The sequence below is a fragment of the Anas acuta genome, chromosome 29 (assembly GCF_963932015.1).
Source record: "Anas acuta chromosome 29, bAnaAcu1.1, whole genome shotgun sequence".
NCBI classification, from domain to species: Eukaryota; Metazoa; Chordata; class Aves; order Anseriformes; family Anatidae; genus Anas; species Anas acuta.
In genome coordinates this window covers 2,736,377-2,758,541 of record NC_089007.1, presented here as the reverse complement: position 1 = coordinate 2,758,541, position 22,165 = coordinate 2,736,377, and the positions used below count along the sequence as shown (strand labels likewise).

The 22,165-nt window shown below is 44.2% G+C and overlaps 1 protein-coding gene across 1 annotated transcript; it reads right to left on the bottom strand.

Moving 5' to 3' along the window:
* Positions 1-359: 359 nt before the first annotated feature.
* LARP4 (La ribonucleoprotein 4) lies at positions 360-21,933 on the bottom strand. Its single transcript, XM_068663303.1, is given in 18 exon segments — positions 360-5,013; positions 5,015-5,121; positions 5,124-5,352; positions 5,554-5,722; positions 6,001-6,122; positions 6,515-6,673; positions 6,868-6,916; positions 7,672-7,905; positions 10,745-10,848; positions 11,320-11,529; positions 12,175-12,228; positions 12,617-12,727; positions 13,758-13,861; positions 14,251-14,387; positions 14,866-14,941; positions 15,265-15,423; positions 16,125-16,269; positions 21,761-21,933. Coding segments are annotated over 18 exon segments (2,337 nt in total). The 5' UTR covers positions 21,779-21,933; the 3' UTR covers positions 360-4,863.
* Between the last annotated feature and the right edge of the window lie 232 nt (positions 21,934-22,165).

Sequence of the window (22,165 nt, the reverse complement as noted above, 5' to 3'; positions counted from 1 at the left end):
CCGCCGCCCTCCAGCCCCTGAGGGACGCGGGAAGATGGAGCGGGCGCTGCCGGCCCCACTCGGAGCAGTAGGGGGGTTAGGAGGAAAATTTACCTCAGAAAGATGGGGTTTAGGGTACAGAAAGGGGAAAGGGGGTCAAAGGGAGGGAAAACGCGGCTCAGGGTGAGGGGAAGCCTGGCCCAGGGCCCGACCTTCGTCCCTTATGGTGGGCATGAAGTAAAGGTGAGGGTGAGGAGCAGGGTTTTGAGGAATATTTGAGGAACCTAAGTAAAAGAACCCGTTCAGCATCACAACATCACACAGGCCAGCAAGAGCTTGGGGTTTTGGTGTTTTTGTTTTGTGGTTTTTTTTTTTGGGTGTTTTTTTTTTTTTTTTTTTAAATCAGCTTTATTTTTCTAACTGTTATTTCAATTTCCCATAGCACCTTGGCAATGTCAAAAACAAATACAAATACATGTATTATCATTTTAACATTTAAAGCATGAACCTACTTTACACAAATTTCGTTTTGGACAGGTTTGACAACAGGAATATATACCAGAACAGACAAAGTATAGAAGCCAGATAGGTTGCTTTTTTCTCCTTTCACTGAAGCCCTACCACTTTGAAGAGAGATAATAAATGCCAAGGGGAAGCTGGATTCATTGGGGAGGAACAAGATATCTGTAGTAACGTGAGCTCAATATATTATCTGAATATTTTGTATTCTATAAAAATTAGAACAAAAACCATTTATGCACAGTCTGTTTATATTTGAAGTTGCATTTCTGGAAACTGTATCCATAACTGAAGCTCCATAAAAATAAACCTCTGGTTCTTAAATATAAAATTTTAAAGTTGTTACAGGTTAGTTTGCAGATGGATTTTTTTTTTTTCAGAAATAAGTTGCTTTAACTCCATTTCAAGTCCTCCCAACTGTACATTAAAAACAGACTCAATAAGCCTCTTGAAGTGCCTATGCTAAAGGCACTTAAGAGAAGAGCCAACTAAAATACTACACCAAACCAAAATTATGTACCATCCTAAAGGAAGCTCAGACTATATGTAATATATACACACAAAGAAGAGCATGATAAATCATTCAGATTAATGGCAACAATCTTATGTTTCAGAAGGAAATATCAAAATTAGAAACAAAAATTCTATTGCATATCTGTAGTAATCAAGGATTTACAAAAAAACTTATCAGAAGCAATTTCCCCCCGAAGTGCATTTCTGTTGCATTGTCTGTAATACGGCGCATTTTACAAATTTAAAATATCATCTGTACATACCAGATATTTTACCCCAGGTGACCATTCACTTGGGTAACAGTAAAAATATCGGACATTTTCAAGACAATTAAGCTGATATTGACAAAGTAGTAAGGCCATAGCTATTTAACTACAGTAAAGCATTGATTAAGTCACTTATTTGCTACTGATCTGCCACAGTATCATCTTTCTCTTCTGGTTAATAGAGTGGGTTACATTTTTTTTTTTTTAAACCTACTGCTAAAACTGCACCATCATACTGTGCCAAGCTAACTTTTTTTTTTTAAAAAAAAAAAACAAAGCAGGAATGTAAGATACTATAAAACTAACTTAATTTTAGAAATTAAAAGAAATTTTGCACTTTTAATTTTACTATCACATGCAGATAATTACTCCTCTTTTCACTCCCCAGCAGAAATACAAGAGAGTGGCCCAATCTTCTCCATGCACAATAATTTGGAAAAGAACTTAACTGGGGAAGTATACTTCTGTAGCTAACAAAAAGTCAACGATTCTGAAAACAAGTCACAACAGTTCATGAAATTGAAACTTACATGTGATTTGCACCTTCTGGTATTTAATATCAGCAGAGTAGGAAAATGTGTGTTTACATCATGTGGTAAGCTACCAAGAAGGAACCGCTGAGAACTGTTATTTATCATTTCAAGTGCGCTCTGAACACTGTTGTTGAACTAGGGGCAGTTTCAACTCTGCTGCTGATGTGATACAACCCAAGTGAAACCAACGAGCTGCCCCCAGCAGTCAATCTGGCTCCCAAGTGATCTTTTTCTCCCTGTTTTCCCCAGTCAGAACAGGCAAACTTCATGGGGAGAGACACAACAGCTTGCCCCAGTACGTTACAGGGATGAGAATTTAGCAGCTAGCCCAAGTTAAATGTTTGCCATGCAATACGAGTACTGCAGGAGAACTTGCACACAGAACTATGGTTTTCACAGCCTTCATATTTACTTGGTTATTCCCCCCGACACACAAAGAATTACAAATTAAAAAAAACAGTAAGTTGCAAGGGGGGAAGGGGGGGAAGGAGGGGAATGCTAATGTTAAATCCTTGCACACAGGTATTAAATAAATAATTATGAGTGCCCTAATTTGATAAAAGTTTGAATATGCTGGAAAAAGCCAACAGGTTTACAGACTTATTTGCATACACTGTACAAAAGCCATATTCTGCTGCTGGAAAATGCACACCCAGGTCATACAAAGCATCCTTTCCACGGTCAAGTTTTTCCAATTACCGTTCAAGAAAGACTGAACTGCAGTTAATCCTTTTCCACATGTAGGAAAACGAAACAAGTTACATTTCACAATTGTTAAAAAAAATAATTCTATCTTTCAGCACTACAAGGTTATCATATGCACTGCACTGAAAGCGGACGCCTACACGGGTCACAGTTAGCATGCCACCTTTTCCACGGAGGCCAGAGATCAACATCTGCAAAAGCCTCTTCCCAAGGAACTTCCTCGCAAACAGCAACCAGCTGAAGGCAGCTGTTAGCATCCCAAAACATATTCGACTTCGCAACGACAGTGCACATCTATCTAAACATCTGTGACTATCATAGTTTGTTTTTTTTTCCAGTTCGACTGCAGTAATTGTTTATAGCCTTTAAACTGATTAAAAATTAACTCTGAAATTCACTGCATTTCAGAACTTTAACATCTCAAAACACTTAAAACTTCTCTATCATTCCAACAAATGTAGCATTATTGAAATAAACGGAGAAGGGTTCTGTAAGCATCCCTAAACTGTAGATGTGATCAACTTTTTTTTTTTAATTTTTTATTTTTACTAAATTAAAAAAAAAACCTTCCAAACCTAGTACAGGTAGTCTAAAAGTGAGTAATGATTTTGGTTGTTTTTTGCTTTTTTTTTTTTAATATATGTATATATATATATAACATGCCTAGAAATGAACAGTTAACTGCATAAATACATTATATTGTGTTATGAATCAAATCAAAGCAATTGCCAAGCTGAATAATAAGTTAGAGAAATGACAACTCTGGCTTTATATATATATTTATAAAAATAGATATGAGTGTTCTCAAAGCAGTTGATAGAGAATGCCTACTGAGTAAGAAGTCGCCAAGGGTTATCTGGCTAAGAAATCAGAAAATGAAAATTTTCACAGTTATTTTAACTGCCACTTACATTCATTCTAATGGCAACACTAGCATATATTACTAAGATGTTTACGGTATATATCACAATTGAGTTTTCCAGTGTTCACAACTTACGACTTTAAATTTGTACACTTGCTATTCACTAAAAAAAAACAGAAAAGAAAAGGAAAAAAAAGGTGTGATTCTTACTGCTGGAAGCTACTTTTCCCTAACACTTTATACAGAACTTTGAACCCTGGCATGCTGATTTTGGCAGATTAATGCACTGAATTTTCCTATTTCAGTCATTATGGTAATCACCTTTAAACTTAACCACTTACTACACAATAGTGTTGCAAATTTAGTCAGCATAAAGCTAGGCAAGATGCTACCTTTCAAGTAGCTTCTCTGACCACGAAGGTTTTTGTTTAACTCTTTACCTTTAGTTCCATTTTGAACAGTTAAAAGGAAGTCAGTTGTTACTGTATCAGCTGTAAACAATGAGCTCCCAGTACACAAACCCTGATTTCTAACATACAGCATCCAATACCCTACTCCAGAACACAAAGATAGGTCAGGAATAACTATTCAAAACCAGACCTCAGTTTAAGCCTGGTGGGGCGCACAGGGCTCTGTGCCCAGAGCCCCCATCCCCACAAGAGAATTCCATGTCTGCAGCTGGAATCCCAGGCTCTTTATCTGTCAAGCTAACATCGTGTACTGTGTAGCTGTCCATCAATCCTACACTGGGCCTGCCTCTGGAAAACATACCAAGATACCACAAAAGCCTGTGTTAGAGATTAGAGAAAGTAACAAGCAAGAAAACAAACGAACAAACAAAAACCCTATAAAGTTGCCCTCAAAAGGAGGCGAGGAAAATGGCAAATGAATAACTCTGACATGCTCCCTTCTGCCTCCTTCCAAGTGTGGATACAAGACAAGTTTTGCTGTCCATGTGCTCTGATCTACAATCCAGTCTCCTGTAAAAAATATAGTTTAAAAAGCTTGCTGAATGAATTACTAGTAAGGTCAAGAGACTATACTCCAAGCTGGAAACACAAAGTTTACTACAGTAGTACATTCAGTTTTTTATCATCAGTGACTAAGTGATGACAACAGTATCTGGCTGCACTCATTCAACTCACACGCTGACCAAGCACCTCAGCTGCAGATGTGCTCTGCAATGCAAGGCCATTATGGCAGACGCATCATCCTACAAGCCAAGTGTTAAATAGGTTAAAAAAAACTTCTAATTTTACAGAAACGCTCATTTTTCAAAAATAATAATCTCTTATCCTTTTCCTCCTACACCGAGGGACATGTTAATTTGTCAATTCATATTCTCTCACTTTGTCAAAATGCTAGTTTCACAACCCCAAAACTGATTTCAAGCAGGAAACCCTCTGCAAATTAAAAACAAAAATACAAAAATTATAATCTCTATATTTATATTGATTGGAATCCTCCAGCATTTGTGAAATCACTTTCAGAGATGAATTTTGGGACCCTCCACAACTTCTCCATACAAGCCACACTCCAGTTCGGTATTCCCCTTCACGAATACTTCTTTCTCACAGTCTCCTTTGCTGCTTATTAGTCCACAGCTCAAATTAAATAGAGAGAAATTGGCTGGACAGCGTTACTTTGGTGACCGAGGTGGCACATACTGCTCCTTGCCGATACGTCGCGGTGCTCCCTGAGGCGATGATCTGCGTCCAAATTGGCGCCTCTGTTCCCTGATTTTCCCAGCAGCTCCCCGGGGAGGCCCGTTGCCTCGGAACCCCGAATAATCCTTCATTCGACCTTCGACCTTGTCGTGAGGCTTCTCCAAAGCCTTCTCAGGTGTACCATTTTCTTCATTTTTGGCAGGGGGAACTATGTTGGTGCGAAGTTCCCTAAGAGGCTGGACAGGAACTGGAGGAGGTTCCTTTGGGGGCTTCTGGCAGACTTCAGCATAACTTAGCTTGCGTGGCTCCTTTGGGACCAAGGGAGAAAAGCAAGGTTTACATACCAGAATACCCACAGCGTGTTCTTCTACACTATTCCAAGATCATATACAGGGAGTGATTAAGCCCCAGCTGCGGCCAACTGCACAAAAGAGCTCCCAGGTGCTACATCTGCACACCTGGGTGAAAGCTCCCCAGGTTGTCCACTCAGTCCCTGCTCTGGACCTTACCTGCATCGACACAGGAGGAGCTGCACTTGCATTAGTAGAAGGTGAAGTGGTATTTGTCCTTGGTGGCTTTGGAGCACTGACAGGACAGACAGACACGGATGGGGAAGTGTGGCTCGTAACATCTTTCTGAACAGACACTTCTTCCGGTTTGCTGTCTGGCTGAACTGTGCTGTTAAATCAAGAACAAGTTAACGTTTAAGACTATTAACACAGAAATCAATGTTTGAGGAGATCTCTTCCATCTCTGAAGCCACAACTGCAGTTTTTGCAGAACAGAAAGGTTCAGCTTCTATTGCCACAATTTGTTATTTTTATCTAGTGGCATCTAGAGAAGCTACCTACCATGAAGAAGGAAGGACAGACATCACTACCACCTTGCAGGACTCCAGCTACAATCTTAAGTCAGAACACTCAAGTTTTAATACTCAGTTTAAATAAACAGCATACCTTAACACCACAGCTTCACTCTGACCTGATGAACTCGCACTTGTCACGGGCTGTTGGACAGTGCTGTGCGTCTGTTCTTCCTGAGCAGGAGTCTGACAGCTGGACAACAACTCTTTGCTTTCCTGTACAGAAAAAATAAGTTGCAAAATATGGAAAAAAAATAGCAGACACACTTAAATTGCTCCTCATGACAGTACAAGAAAAGTGGGACATTTCCAAAGGCCGTCAATTATAGGAAATCTACTTCTGGAGCACCAGCTCTAAACTTCAACAGGCAACAGTCTTCATTTGCCTGTTTCATGCCAAAACAGTGCTGAGTTTACAGCAGTTAACTAGAGATGTTTCAGGAAGCCAAGGAAATCCAAGAACAGAAAGGCAGAAAATGCACTTAATATGATGTACAGACTTAAAGCTGCACATCAGAATGTTTTAACCCAAACAATTCTTTCAGCAGGGGAGAAGGAAGACACAGCATATCCATATTTCTGTTTGCATGCCAGAGACAAGCAGGTACCTTTTCTTTGCAGATTCCTTTAACAATGTCAGACATCCTGCTCTCCAGCACAGGCTCTCCTGGTATTTTTGCTGTGCTGCCAGGCAAAGGTGGGAAATTTGTTGCTAGCAAGTCAAACTTTGGTGTTGGAGTCTTTGTTTCTACTGAAGGCTGAGGTCTCTAGAGAAAGAAAATGTTAACAAAGACACGATGTAGCACTGATAGTACTGAAAGCAAGTGTTGGCGAGTTTCCTAGAAACACTGAATGCCCACAACACCATCAAAAATTTAAGGACTATGCCACTCCTTCAATAAATGCAAAGCCAACGTACCACACTTCACAAAACTCATTGCAATAAGGAAGTGGAACTTACCGAGATCCGGTCATCTTCCCGTCTTCTTCGACCTCTGAAAATGTTCCTCCTGTAAAGGCAAAACCAAGTCATTAAGAGCATTCATCTAGCTCAAGCACACAGCTGCACAAAAGGGACCCTGTGGCAGCGGGATTCGCAGCAGCCTACTGATGTTTCTCAAGACACAGCGCCGGGCTGTTCTCCATCTTCAGGAGGTCAAAGCTCTTATACAGCTGGAACACAGCCAACACGAGAAACAATTGCTCTTTTCTCTCCCCATGGAGGAGGTACCCTAAGCATTGTATCTCAACAAGCACAGTGACAATTAAACTGCAATGTTGTAGAATAATATTCTGTAACTCATTTCTCACTTCCCTACCTTGGTCTCTTAGTTTTTAAGCGTCTTAAATCTGAATTAAGAGACAAAAGCTTAAAAACAGTTGATCTTAGAGCGTTCAGGAGCATCAAACTCCTAAACTGAGGATTTGATTATTATTTACACCAAGAAAAATCCTGACTTTAATTCATCAACTGTTTTTATACAGGAGACTAATCAGTTCTTCTGAAATAATGACACCTTACTATCTTCTTTAAGGTATTTGTCAGAACTAACAGGCATGCAGCCAAGCAGGAAACATTCATGCTCACAGTTCAGTATTTATCATGCTCCGTGTATTTAGATGTCACTTTTCCCCGGTGACTGTTTACAGCAATATATACTGTGCTAATGGTTGATGATCCTTGGTTCAAAGTCATTTCGGCCTCCACCACCGTGTCCCAACCGCATTGTTGTGTCACAGCAGATAAGCAAACAGAGATCTTTACCTGCCCCTGCCAATGCCATAATCTCCATTCTGCTCTATCTGCCCGGTAGGAGAATCCTTCTGCGAATAGCCTTGGTCTTGGTGCCCAGTTAACGTGCTGTTATGACGCTCCATAACAAAATTCCTGGAGTTGGTTCTGTTCAGTGGTCCGTCCCCCATTGACACGGTACCGGCAGCAGCTGGACCCTCCACGGCATGTTCGGAGCTGTTTGATGATCTGAAGTGAGGCTTCACACTGCAGGACACACGGACAAGAGGCTCTGCAGTCCAGAGTTTAAAGAACAAGAGGCAAAACTACCACCAACTACAGTTTGTAGCTGACAAAGGAGAGGTTAGCACATACTGGAACTTCACCAGACAAGTCTTGGTTCCTGAACCTTCCTAACACTTAAGGAAGAACAGAATCTGTTCTTCCTTACCTTTATCTACTCCTCTCACTCTAGTTCTCTCGCAACCTCCCTTCCTGTCAAGCACTGCCAGTACAAGAAATTACAGAGATCACTGCGTGACAGAACTGCCACAGAACACGGGGAGGCACAAGAGCCAGAATAACCCAAACCTGGACCTGCAGCATGGGCACAGGGCTTTGGAAAGTGAGCTGGAGAACTAAGCCAAGCCTGAGGAACAAAACTTACTTCACCACGAGCAAAAAAAATGAACTGAAACAAGAAGCTGGGAGCAGTCAATGACTGAACAGGGTGAAGAAGACAGGGCAGATAAGGCTAGGGTGGCTGCAAGCCCACATCCCCAAGGACTTGAAAGGATCTTAGCCCCACTGCCTTGTTACCAAACACCCACAGGACCGATTCTGCAGTTTAGGCTACCTCAAACCTTTTACCCAGTTATTGATTATTCAGCATCAAAGCTGTATTCCCTTTGAACTGTGCATGCTCAGTGTTACTACTCGTTAAAGCTCACAGTCCTATGCAGAGAATTACCCAGAAAAACTCCGACCTACCAGAAAGCAGAACAAAACCCATCTTCTAATATCCCAATTCTGAGTGTTCAAATCCATCTCCTTTGCCAAAGACAATTTAAATTAGCTTTTAGATGGCTGGACATAAAATTATCAACAGTAGCACTGTAGGTTTTGTCGCAAAACCCAGCCTTCCTTTCCCACAAGGATGTTGCAACAAATCAGGGCAAAATAAATATAACCAGCTTAAACAAATGTTTTGCTATGGACAAAAATCCAATATTTAACTAGTGACTGTCTGTATGACAAAACAAATGAAGCTTAATGAACCAGGGCAGAAACCTAAAAGCAGCAGCTGAACGAGCATCTCTGAATGAACTCTTCTGCAGTTCCAGAGACGACACACTGAACAAAGATTAATTTATACTTGGCACCTTTAAACAGCAGTAAGAACCAGTTTCTAGGCCCCAATAAGGGCAAGTTTTCTACCAGCAACAAGCACAGGAAAGAGGAGGTAAACCAACTAAGTTCTCCCATTTTGTTCAGCTCACTCTTAACATGGAAAGGGTTCTCAGGTCTTTGTTCAGCCCTCAGATCTCATAATCTTACCCGTCACTGAGAAGGCCACAATCTTATCTGGGCAGAAGAGCAAAGCAGAAAAGACAAGGAAAGGTAAGAAGGAAAAAAAAGAGCAGAGAGAAAGAGAGAGATGATGTCAAAGAGCAGAAAGAAGGAAAAGCATGAAGTGCAGGCTGCCCAGACAACCGACTGTTGGACCTGTTCTCTCTTAGCGCGATACTTGATCATCACTGGGCCAGACCTTCAGGGCTGTGCATCGCTGTTACTTTGGCAGTGCCCTGCCTGCAGAGGAGTCCTGCTGAAGCATAATCCCCGTCTGCTTCTAGAACATGAAGGTTTATTACTGCAAAAGCAGAGCTTTGGATGAGCACAACAGTTGAGCAAGATTAATAGGGAAGATAAGACAACCAAGACAGACCAGCAGAACCTGTACGTGCTTGACACGGAAGCCATAACTTCCCAATAACTGAAGTTTTACAAATGAAAGTCTTAAAAAATAAAGTCTTAAAAATAACCCAGTAAGTTTTAAAAGCTTAAAGCTTTTTTTTAAAAAAAAGCTTTAAACAGAGGTGATCTACAGGAAGGCAGTGAATGCGTGGGCATGTCAAGACGTTAATCTTCAGGCACATACAACTTTTGTACATATTCAGGATCCACACACGTGAAGAGTTCTACAAGTTTTAAGTTTGGACACAGTTTAAGTAAAAAAAAACAACTTCAAGAATATCTTAGTTGGGAGCTGCACAGCTGTAACAGAATCAGATGCCTCTTCTCCTAAGTACTCATACTACCAGCCTCAGAGCCTGTATTAAGACACCGCTGAGTCACCACAGACCAAGTTTCCAAGTTCATCTTCTGCCAGCTGCCACAAACCTTAACTGCATCACAAAAGCATTTATGGAACTGGCAGTTGTCAACCCATTTCTCAAACAGTACACAAAACAATTCCTGTGCTACCAGCCCTTATGCTGAATACAGTAAAAGAGCTTGCAAATAAAAACAATTTCCACCCACACAAACAGATTACTACCCTATTGTATTTACAGAGTACTGTTCCAGCAAATACAAAGCTGTTTCCTCTACCCCAATGTTTATATCTGAGCTGAGTCCTTACAGTTATCAGGAAAGATGGGGATAAAGCAAATAAATTACAAGTAACAGACTCAGCAGCAAGCAGTTTTAGCGTAAGCAGTCAGGGCATGCAACTCTCAGCTGCATAAAATGAATGGCTCTCTGCACGACTAATCACACAACAGGAAAAGCTTATGTTTGTGCTGCAGGAGTTTATAATCTGCGTATAACAAACATAATTAGAAGTATTACCTTAAGAGGAAGTTATTTATTTGTCTGCAGAAATTCCTCCGAGACTTTTGCAGGAATTACCTCTGCTCTCACCAGCACGTATGTCTGGTATTTTAGGATCATAAGCTGCCACCTTTATTTTTATTTTATTGTATAAATTAAGTTGAACATCACACATATTTAATAAAATATTTAGCCATATCATTATGAGGCACTGTACAAGTGCAAAGAACACTTCAGGATCTCAAAGAGCACACCACTGACACAGCTAGCTTACCGATTTCTATGGAATGGGCGACCTATACTCAGAGAAGCAGCATTTGTTTTATATGATCCTGGTGTATTAAAGCCATTCACAAATCCACCGTTAGGAAAGGGGGCCTGCAACAGACAGAATAGTTTCAATGGCTGAATTTAAGAGAAAAACGTTTGCAAATACACAAGATCAGTTTTTCAGCTAGTCTGTGTGTACTTTTATGCTGGGCTACTTTACCTAGTATGTTTTAATCTTACTACTAAAGAGAAAACCCCACCAGATAAACAGCCTGCAGATCCACTTCAGTGCCAGTCCTCTGGTTCCTGACAGAGCTACAAAGCTCCTCCGGTAACACCAGCCACTGGCTAATGGAATTGCACAACAAACTTTGACAACAGTAGCCAGACAGAGAGACCCACAGCCTATTTGACAGGTTTTATCAGGTCCCTGACATAATTTATCATAAAACTGAGGAATCTGACTAGAAAACCTGTCCAGTCCGCAGCTGAGAAGCCCACACTGATTTGTTATCCCATTTATTACTGGTGCTTTGGGCTAGCTCCCCTTGTTTTCAGCAAGTAGCAGCTGTTACTTACCAGTGGTGTTTCAAAGTAAGGTGCAGGACTTGGAGACCATGTTTGAGGCACAATGCTGTAAATAGAGTACTGCTGAGGACTATATACAGGCTGCATAAACAGTGGTGAGGCAAACTGTGCTTGTGTTTGAACTGGCTGAGTATAAACACTGGAATCTACTACCCGGTAACCATTCTTAGCAAAAAACGTGTTGATGGCTTTTATCCTTGCCTGTAAGATATCAATTCACATCACAGGCATTAGAAGGGAGAAAAGAAGAAGCAGAACATGAAATCTTTACTGCCTACTGAAACTGTAACAGAAGGGATGTAAGGGGAAGTAGGTTGGTTACTGCTTACAAATAAGAACTGGTAAAAATCAATGCAGATTACATTCTTAGAATGTGCTAAAAGGAAGGATACATATGCTACTTTAGCTAGAGAATCTCTGAAGTTTAAAATAACACAGCTTTCCATGGCAGTAATTGTCCAGACTCCAACTTTGACAATTGCTCTCGCAGTACAACCAGCTGGCTTTAGCCTTATTTGTAGAGCAGCTAACAAACCAGAGACTCAGGATGGCAGGAGTCCCTCTCCTGAGCTCTGCAGACCCAGATTCTTGGGCAAGCAGAGAAGGGAAGATGAAACAAGAATATATTTCACACCTCCTGGGAAGTAGCGCTGCGAATAACCAGCAGTCACTGAATGGTAATTTTTCAAAGCTACTCTTGACCTCATTCCAGTTAATAGCCTACAGAGCAAGTGTTACGAACCATCTAAGCCACAGTTAATTCTTTACCTCCCCACTCCCACAAACACACACTATCACTTCAACAAACAGTATGTTATTCTGAAATCTCATGTGAAACAGCCTTACCATTATTGGCTTGCCCTGAAAGGTTTTCACTTCTTCCCTTAAGTATTTAAATGCCTGCACAAAAAAAAAATAAAAAATAATATTAGAATAACTTGATACAACTGTACTGCTTAAAGGACTTCATATGATTTAACACAAACTACTAGCAACATGCTTCCCTGTTAAATTAACTAACACTTCAAATTCAGGATACTAGATAGTAGTTATGGCTGGTGAGTATAGAGGCAAGAAGAAGATGAGAGTTATAACCCTAATTTCTCAGCTTTTTTCTTATTAACTAGAATTTGCCAATAGCCTCTTAAAATAACAAAGGGGGTGGTGAAGAAATCAGTAAATAAACAAACAAGCCCTTTTAGCTACAGGCAGCACGCATGCTTCTCTTGAGCAAGGCAAGTACCAATAACAAAATAGAGATGTCATTAAGAGCCGAAGGCTGCATTACCTGTTGGGCATCTGTATCCGACTGGAATGTAACGTACCAGTTGTTGTTGTGAGCAAACTCACAGCTTATTACTTTGGGGCAGTTTTCGTTTTTAAACAGAGCCTTAACCTCCTAGGGAAGAGAAAAAGGCAGGCAGTTAAGGGGATGTAGCTCAAGCTCTAAGCTGTAAGATGAACAATAAGCCAACAGAACTTTGAACTCCAGCTCCTCAGCAGCAAGTTTCTCTTGACCAGGAATGCTCTTTGATTCCCTTCAACAGGTCTGCAGAACAGCAAGATGTCCTCTACCAGAATGTAAACTAAGTAATACAAACCCAGCCTGCTGAGCTCCCCAAATAAAATGTAGCAGGCACAGCTGGTTAAAAGAATAGAACTGGTGATACTTCTATACCAAAGAAGTAACAAAAAAAAAAATCATATAATCAAGACAGACTTCTAGACAATGATTCTAAGGAGTATTTCTAAACCAAGGCAACTTGACAGCTTTGCAACAATCAACCAGATTTTACATACAGGGCAAATCAGCTGTTCAGCATTTGCAATAAAAGAACTAATTAAAAATGCTAGTAGACAAATACCCTGTGTTACAACTTTAAAAAACAAAGAACAAAAATCATTCCGTTAGCCAAATATCAGTAGGAATTTTATTATCCTCCCTTCTCCGAACATAATGAGCTCAGCTCATATTGGGCCACAATGAATGAGAAATGTGTGTGTTTAATAACATATCTTGCTGCCAAAACAACCATCTGACTTCAAGTAAAGTTATCGCTGTGACAAAAATTCAGCCTGAATTTCAAACTATGCCCTGGACTGATTTTTGCATCTAAAAAGAGACCAGTGCAAATTTCATTCCAGAAAAGCCCAGCTAGCTCAATTTTCAACTGAGGTTTTCTTAAAAGCATTTTTATGTATTAGAAAATAACAGGGAGGGGCAGCAGCAACTATTTTTTGTTATTGTTTGGCTTTTTCAACAGTGCATCCAGGCAGAGAAAAATACTTATGTGGTTTAAAAGAAAAGTATCAGAGTTTAATTAAACACCAATTGACCTTCTAAGCAACACTTTCTGTTGAGGTTTGAAGCACTGCTGAAGATCCCTTCCAAAAACATCAACAGGCTTTTGTTTCTTTATAATTCTTACCTCTATAGGTGTCGTTTCAGGGATCTCACGGAGGATGATGATACATCGTTTGTGGTTTGGTCTTACTTTCTCTCCTGTCTCATCCACTTGTACCATAGGAGAAGCTAAAATCAAAATATAAAAATTGGCTTAATATTGAACACTGTACATAGCAAAGTAAAATCTCAGCAATACTAGACTTAATTACTTACAGTAATTAGTAAGTTTCACAGTGAACAGAAAAGCAGGCTTACTCCCCCACAAGAACACTTTCATTGCCAACAGTATCCTAGAGTAGCTCTAACTGGAACAGACTCAGGAAGTTTAGTATAAAGCATAACTACAATTAGGAGCCTGGAACAGCCACTTCTATACAAACATTCTTTGCTAGGTTCTCTTCACTATCTACCCGAAAAATATGCCATAACCAGCTAAGAGAATAGCCCATTTTTTTACTTAAAGTAAAGATGGATTCTTTGTTTTACTAGTACAGACACCAAACAACCAAACTTACATCTCAAGACTTCAAGAATAAGGTCCATATCAGTTGTCAGCTTCTTAATACCTTCCATGTTAGCAATTGTCCATATTGGAACAAACTGATCGCTGTCCATTTGAGACATCAAGTAGAGGTCCTTTGAAAGATTCTCACTAAAAAGACATACATTATCTGCTTCACAAAAATCCCAAACTTTACTTCCAGAAGCCTAAAAACAACAGGATAACCACAGGCTTAAATATTCACTAATGCTGTTCACAGCTACTCTAGCCAAAACATACTCAGATTTTCACTCCTGGAAGAATTTCATGCAGATGAACAGAAAACATAATTAAAAAAAAAAGAAAATTATAGTGTTCTGCACGTCACTTTGTCTTAAAATCCTTTCTGCAGACATCTCTTCTGGTAACACAGTCAGGCCAGATTCTCATTAGATGACAGGGACGCGTGGACAGTACTAAAACATGCCACAGGGTTTCTGAAGGATTTCAGCAAATCTTGTTTCATATCGTGAGCAACTCCTTTCACTCACAGTTAACATTTTTATGATAACATGTATCAAGCCAAAAAAAGGAAATAATTACTAAGTGTTTTAATAAAGGGTTCATACAAAGGGGTCATCAACTGTACCGTGAGAAGCAGAATTCAAGTTGTTTTCTCAAGCATTCTCTAATGTCTTCTGTGGACACAGCAGAGCTGCCTTCACCTGAAATTTATCACACTCACCATCAGATCTTAGTTTCACATTAAGAATACAATGAAAGAATGCATTTCATTGTACAACAAAAGTATGAATTCTTCTGGATAATAAGGAGAGGAAAAGGTCATCTGAGACTTGCCTAAAGACAGCTATACTACACATTCCACACTGTATCATTCCTGTCAAAATGATTTGGATCCCATGGGTTTCACCTGCGTGGCCAAGTGTGATAGCTGGCTTGGATTTCCTCGAAAACGTCTAAGCTTCCATTCCAAATTTCTAAGTGCAGCAGACATCACAAGATTACAGATTCTTACTTGAATACTCACCGGACACTTCATAGATTTGGTATCCAAGATCTTCAGTTGCTAAGACAATCCCATTTGCAGCCGCTTCATCAACTCCTGTGCCATTTCTTGTAGCTTCACAAGGCGTGGAATACATCACTTCATATTGCTTGCAGCTATCCTCCGAAATCTCTATGTTACCTGGTAAAAGAACATATCATCATCATCATCAGACCTACTATAAGGTTGAGCCTACTTCTATTTGGAAGTGCCAACAATCAAACAAATACTCAATGCTGTACCCGAAAGGCCTAGATCTTCAATGTCCACTTTGTAGAGGATAGCACCTCCTACCTCTCCATTTTCAGAAAGATCTGGTTTGCACTTGGGTCTCTGGGCTAAGTAAATAACAGGATCGTGAAACTGCAAGATCCCCAGAAGTGGGGATGATTTAAAATACAGGCTTTCTGCCTTGAGTTTAATATATTCAAAGTTCTTAAAAACTTTGAAAAACTGCTTTGCACTACTGCACACCAGTTTCCAGCAAACCTTAGTGATCTAGCAGGTCTGTGAGTGGCCCTCAGAACTTACTTTCGCGTTCACTGGGTCAAGGTTCCCTCTTAGCGCGTTACATAGTCATCACCGGGCCCCTTAAACACTGGTACCCCTGCCGAAGCGTTCTGTCCAAGCAGAGCTCTGGATTCCTTCTTGAACTCCTAAACAAAACCTGAGTGGCCCAGCCTCTGATCTGTAAACAATTATTTTTCCTCTCTACTGCTTTGTCACATTTGTTTCAGGATTGTTGCTACATCAGCACTAAGACCCTTGAGGACAAGAGCATTTTTCCTCGCTGAACTCCTCCACTCAGCACTAACAGCAGAGGACGAATTGTGACAGCTCACCCTCGGGATGAGTCCCCTGAGCAGCTGCTGTGTCTTGCCACGAGTGCTCCGCGCCATTTGTTGGCGGCACAGCCTCACCGCTCCCTTGGGGTACTTCTTGCCACACTTTTGCGTTCGGGTTTAGGCCAGCACCTTTCGATGTTACCTGCTGAAGAGAGCAGAATGCTTCTGTTAGGAAAAAACAACCCAAAGATGCTCTGGGAGGCAAGCCAGATGACACGGGTGAACTTAGTGATTTCCGATACAGATCCACATCTCAAGTCCCTGACTGGCTATTAAGCACCTCTGTAATTTTTCATTAACCAAAGTGGGGAATTCCTTCATATTTTCCACGTATTTTATTTCTGCCCCATTAGAAGTGTTGCCTCCAACCTGCAACATCTGACACCATCAGTAGAGGAAGAGGCTCGCTGGGAAGGACTCTGGTAACTCATGAGCTTTTGAGACTTGACCCTCATAATCCACCACTCCCCCTTTCACCAGGGAGTGAAATTTCCCCTCCTCCAGACCCCTTCCTACACAGGAACCTTAAAAACGAACCAACAACAAAACCCACTACGTTCCAAGGCGAAGAAACCAATGAGTTACTAAATTTAATGAGCGACAACTACCCAAACCAAGCATCGCCCACGCTACTGCAGGCGCCCTTGTGAGATTACACAAGGGTTCCCTGATTTCCCCATGACTTCACCCACACCTTGCACACAGGAGCCATGGAATGCTTTCGGTTGGAAGGATCCTTAAAGACCACCCAAACCCCCTGCCACGGGCAGGGATGCCCCCAGCAGACCAGATTGCTCACAGCCCCATCCAACCTTGCCTTGAGCACCTCCAGGGATGGGGAAAAGTGTGCTACCAACTTTCTGAAGCTTGTAGTCAAGGAGATAAACGCTTTCAAAGTGCCAAGGTAAACACATGCACCATCACAGCCTGCTGGGGGGGAACAGGACTGTCTGACTGGGCAACAAGGACCACAACTAAGAGGGTAAACAGTAAAAGAAACACACAAGAAAGCACTGGACTCGTCTGTCAGCAAGCCCAGGTGAACGCTCATCTCTACAGCAAAAGATTTCACCCTCCCAAGCCCCTTTCTGAGAGCTGCTCAGGAGCTCATTTGGGTAAGGAGTCAATAATCCAGCATCAGAGCAGAAGATAAGCGCTGTAATGGCTTTCACTCTGCTGTGACAAAACAAATTCCTGTCCCCCAGAGAAGAAAACGAGGCTTTTGCAAGAATTCTTCTTCCACCAGCTCCTGACTCCCTCTCCAAGCAGCTAACGCCATCTCTTCTCAGCAGCTTCCTTCAGACCCCTGAGGACAGCCCACTCCATTCACATTTGCTTGAATTCACGAGGCAGGAGCCACTAATTCCAGCTCCTATCTCAAAATTCACAAATAAGGAAGTTTGGTATTTCAGAGTCCAGCCTGCTGGAGGCTGAAATCAAGGAGTGGCGGGCTGGCAGGCCTCAAGCCTAAAGCAGAAGGATAAGGAAGCAGTTGCAACAGCCTTATAGATAATTTCTCTGCCAAGGTCACACCTAGCTCCAAAGCTATTTGCTACAAGGACAAGCCCAAATCCAGCAACAAAAAGCCTTCAAACAGCAGAGAAGTTCAAGACAGTCATGACAGAGGGCAAAACACGGATGACACCATTTGCATGGCCTTTTTTAGCTCTCAAAATCTCCCAGGCACAATGAATTTCAACCACACCGTGACGGAGTTTTCACCCTCTTTCATGAATGCTAGCAGAAGAATACAGCTGGAAACAGAAAGAAGAACCAGCAGCAGTTCAGTGTGAAAGGACACGCGTGTTTCCCTTCTGATTTCTCACTGCAGTTCCCCTCCAACCAAAAGTTAGCAGAAAAGCCCGGTTACGTGATGTACCCACAAACTATCGCTGGTTGCTCCTGCTCACACGAGTGCTGCATCGCATGGGCACCTGCTTAAGAAAGCCACCAGATCCCATCTCCTGGGATTTACTTTTCATCACAGGAAAAGGAGGAGAAGACAAATCCAGCAGGTGAGTCTTATTTCATAAAAATCAGCCTTGCCTCGCTGTCTTGTGTCTTACAGGTTGGTACTGAGCTCGAGATGGAATTGGAAGGGTTAAGTACAATGAAGTGAAACTGAAACATTCTGGGGAGATTACTACACTCCCAAAACGAATCAGAATTAAAAACCAAGCTTCTGAGAAGAGAGGATGACGTTACTCACTTGAGCAAGGACTGAAAGTCGCACATGTTAACGTGGAATTTCAGAGATCGCAGGTTCAAGTGACGAGCTGCAAGAAGCGGAAGACTCGGGCTGATAAAGAACTGCAGGGACCTATTAATACAGCGCCTGAAATGCATACCTGAAACACAGCGTGGGCTACTTCCTCTTTGTTCTAGAAACATTTAATCATGCTTAATGCAATTCTGCAGGGCCCGGCCCTGATGTCATGCAGCTTAACAGCAAGTCACCGTGGGCTCCGAGGAGATAAAAAGTCCCTGATTTACATAAGCTTTTTGGAAATCCACCGTGCTCCGCTCCAGGAGCGGCGCCACTCTGCTCTGCCAAGGGGCTCTTCTGCAGAGAAGGCCAAAACCCCAATTCTTGTGTATTTGACTGAGGTTAGCAAACGCCGAGGCCGTTTGATTGGCTGCAGAACGATCCTCCCAGCTGCTATCGGGAACTTTCACGGCGAGGTTAAAGCTTTACAGGGATACAAAGGTTAGGAACACTCGCTGGTATCCACGAGCTGACCAAGCTGTCCTCCCCGGCTGAGCCTCGCTCCGGTTTAGGTTACTTTCAGCCAATGCGGATCAAAGATTCTCCTACAGAAATTCCTCCAAATTGACTATCAAAGCTTCTGCCTCATCTTGACAAGGTGGCAAAGATGATTTTCCCGGTTGTAACTGCCTGAGTTACGTGTCACAGATTCAAATAAACCAACCAAAGTGAAAATACTCCCTTTCTTTTACAGCTTTGCATTAATGTGAACTCAAATCATCCTGCAACCAAAATCTGAAAGTTTGAGACAAACTTCCCAGAGCAAACTGACTCTCCAAAAGGGGATCTAAGTGGAAAAAAAAAAAAAAAAGAATTTAATAAAATGGGTGGTGTGGGAATCTAAACATTTGCCAGAAGGGGAAAATAAGCGGAGGAAACAAAAATAAGTCAGTGAGTCCACGGGAGGCTGGTGGAGAGGAGCCTCGTGCTGGCCAGGGGACACGACAGGTAGGGAAACCCACACCTGCAGCGGACGCAGACACGTGCTGCTGCTGCTACTGCCACCTTCCCAAAGCTCACCCAGGCTGTGAAGCGAGCCAAGAGGAGAACTTGATGGTGTCAAAGCAAAAGCAACGCGCCAAACTCCTTCTGGTCTGGCTGCGGGGTATCCCATAACAGTCCAGCACTCTGAGTGTCCCAGGTAACTCCCAAAACACACACAAACGGTCACAAGAAGAATTCCTTCCGCTGAACGCAGCGTGGTTTCTCATCAGCCAGTACGAGCACCCCAAAACTAGGCGGATCCCTGGGGAAAGGGGTCTGTATGGAGACAGAGCCACGCTCACCTGGGTCGCTCACTCCTGGGTGAACCGTGCCAGCAAGGCTCGCTGCTCCTCCCAGCCCTGCCTTCCCCACCAAAACACATCGCTGGCAACAGCTCGGGCAGCGTTTAGCCCGTCCCAAACACACAGACTTCAGTTTTTCCCCAATAAATTACTGATATGGCCCTACTGAATTGGGAACGTGCACCAAATTGACCCAAACCCCCAGCTGGCACAGCCAGCTGCCACCAGTAATATTTTTCACTAAAACTCCTACCGCGGCTTGGTTATCAAATGCTAACAGTCTGCTTGCCCTGGCTGCGAGCAAAAACCAGCACCTACCCTAGATATTAACGCATAAAACCCAACAAAAACCAGCACCATTACCTCCCCTCGGCAAGTTTTCTGAGCCACGAGACTCTCAGGGCAGACAGAATTCCACCCTTCATGCTGTGAAGAAACCAATTCCCGGTCAGCACGTGCATACAGCAGTTAAGCCCCAAATATAACACTGAGGGCTCAAGTCAGTCACAGCTAATCCCTCCCAAAAGCTCGGGGCCTTCTAGATCACTCCTGTTCTGTAGGGTATTTTTCAGGCAGCCCCAAAGAAGCGGAGATAAATGCTGGTGTTTCGCGCCTTTGACTACAGCATTTCCCAACACCTGGCGAAGAGCTCAAGTTCCCTGTCCTGGCAGGGAAAAGGCACCTTCAAGAAGTCACGATCGTTCCCAGAAGCTCAAAATTAAACAGTATTGATGTTCGCCGACTGAAGATCACAGAAGTTAACTCCCGATGCTATTGCCAGAGAAGGGAGGAGAGCAAACAAAGCGACTCAAACAAGCCATGTTTGTGTTTTTCACAGGATTCACCAAAACCCAAACACGCTGCCTGGCTCCACAGGCCCCTGGCTCACTTCAGCTCCCTTTGAGCTGCCCAAGCCCCCTCCACGACTGCTCCAAGGCACTGAGCTGAGTTCAGAAGCTGCTCCCAGGCCTGCTGCTCAGAGCCTCAGCTCCTCTCCACCGCGCTCGGCTTCAGCCTGGCTGCTCACAGCTCCTGGCTGCCAGCACCGGGCTGCAGCTTGGATTAGCTCGAGAAGCTCCTCTTCCATTTAAATACTGGAAAACCAAATTCTTAATGCTCGGCATTCTGTGCTCAGGCCACCTCTGCACAACTCCAGTTGCAGAACTAAGGCAACGAGCTTAAAAAGCGCTCCAAAACCTTTCTATTTAAACATTTCTTAGCGTAGAACACGTTTGTATGAAGACCCCCAGGGCAGGCCCGAGCACGCCGTCCACAATCGCTCAGCTCCCCTCGGTTATTTCCCCAGCACCGCAGCAGCTGTTTGCTTCGCACGCTTTTCAGATGAGACTTACTGCAAAACTTTCAAGCAGCAGCGGCCGCCGTTGGGCCGGCGAACACCGAGGCCGCTCCTCCAGACTCCGGGGCCGATTTTTTGCTTCCCCAGATCGCCGGGAAGGCGACGGCGAAGCGCCGGGAGCAGCGGCTGCCAAACCAGGCCCGGTGCTCGCCTCGCGGCCGCAGCGCCCCAGGTGACCTCCGCGCCCGGGGACGCAGCGGCCGAGCCGGGAACCGAGCCTGGAACCGAGCCCCGCAACACTCGGGGCCCCTCCGCCTCCCCGCAGCCCTCCCCCGGCCGCCCTCAGTCGCTCTCCGAGGGCCGGAAAGGGAATTAACGGATTTAACGGGGGGCCGCGGCCGCGATTCAAGGCCTCGGAAGGGGAAAGAGCGAGGAGGGAGCCCCGGGAGGGCCGTGAGGGGAGCGGAGCCGTGAGGGGGCCGTGAGGGAACCGTGAGGGAGGCCGGGCCCAGCCCCGCCGCGCTCCCCGCAGGCCCCGCTCCCCGCCGCCGCTTCACCTTCAGGGCAGGCCGCGGGGCCGGGGCTCCCCGAAGGTCACCGCAGCGCCTCGGCGGCCCCGAAGGAACCTTCCAGAGCCCCGAGCCCCCGTTATTTCCCCCCTCCCCGGATTTGCTGTGTCAGCCCCGTCCCCTCCCCCCCTCCCCTTCCAGCCCCCCTCCCCCCCCCCCCCCAGCAACGTGCGCGGCCCTTCCCCGCCACATGGCCCGGCCGGGCCCGGCCTCACCTCGACGAAGAGCAGCATCGTGCCTCCCCCGCTGCCCCGGCAGCCCCTGGACCCCAGCTCCCCGCTGCCCGGCGGCGGCCGCACCAGCGGGACGGGGACACCCGGGCTCCGCCTCCGCCCGCTGCTGCCGCCGCCAGGCCCGGCCCCCTCCCGCCGCCCTCCGCCCTGCCGCCCGGCCGCCGCCTCTTCCGGGTTCAGCCGAACGCTTCCGGGCCCGCCGCTTCCGGGCCAGCCCATTCCTCTCCCCGGGGAAGGGGGGGGAGAGGGAGGAGGAACCAAGCGCGCCGCTAGGGGGAGCCAACCCCGCTGCCTCCCTCACCCCCACCCCCCCCGCGCGGGGTGGAGTGGGATGCGCCGGGGCGCTGGGCGGGAGGGGGACAAGATGGGGGCGCTGGGGGGGGGGGA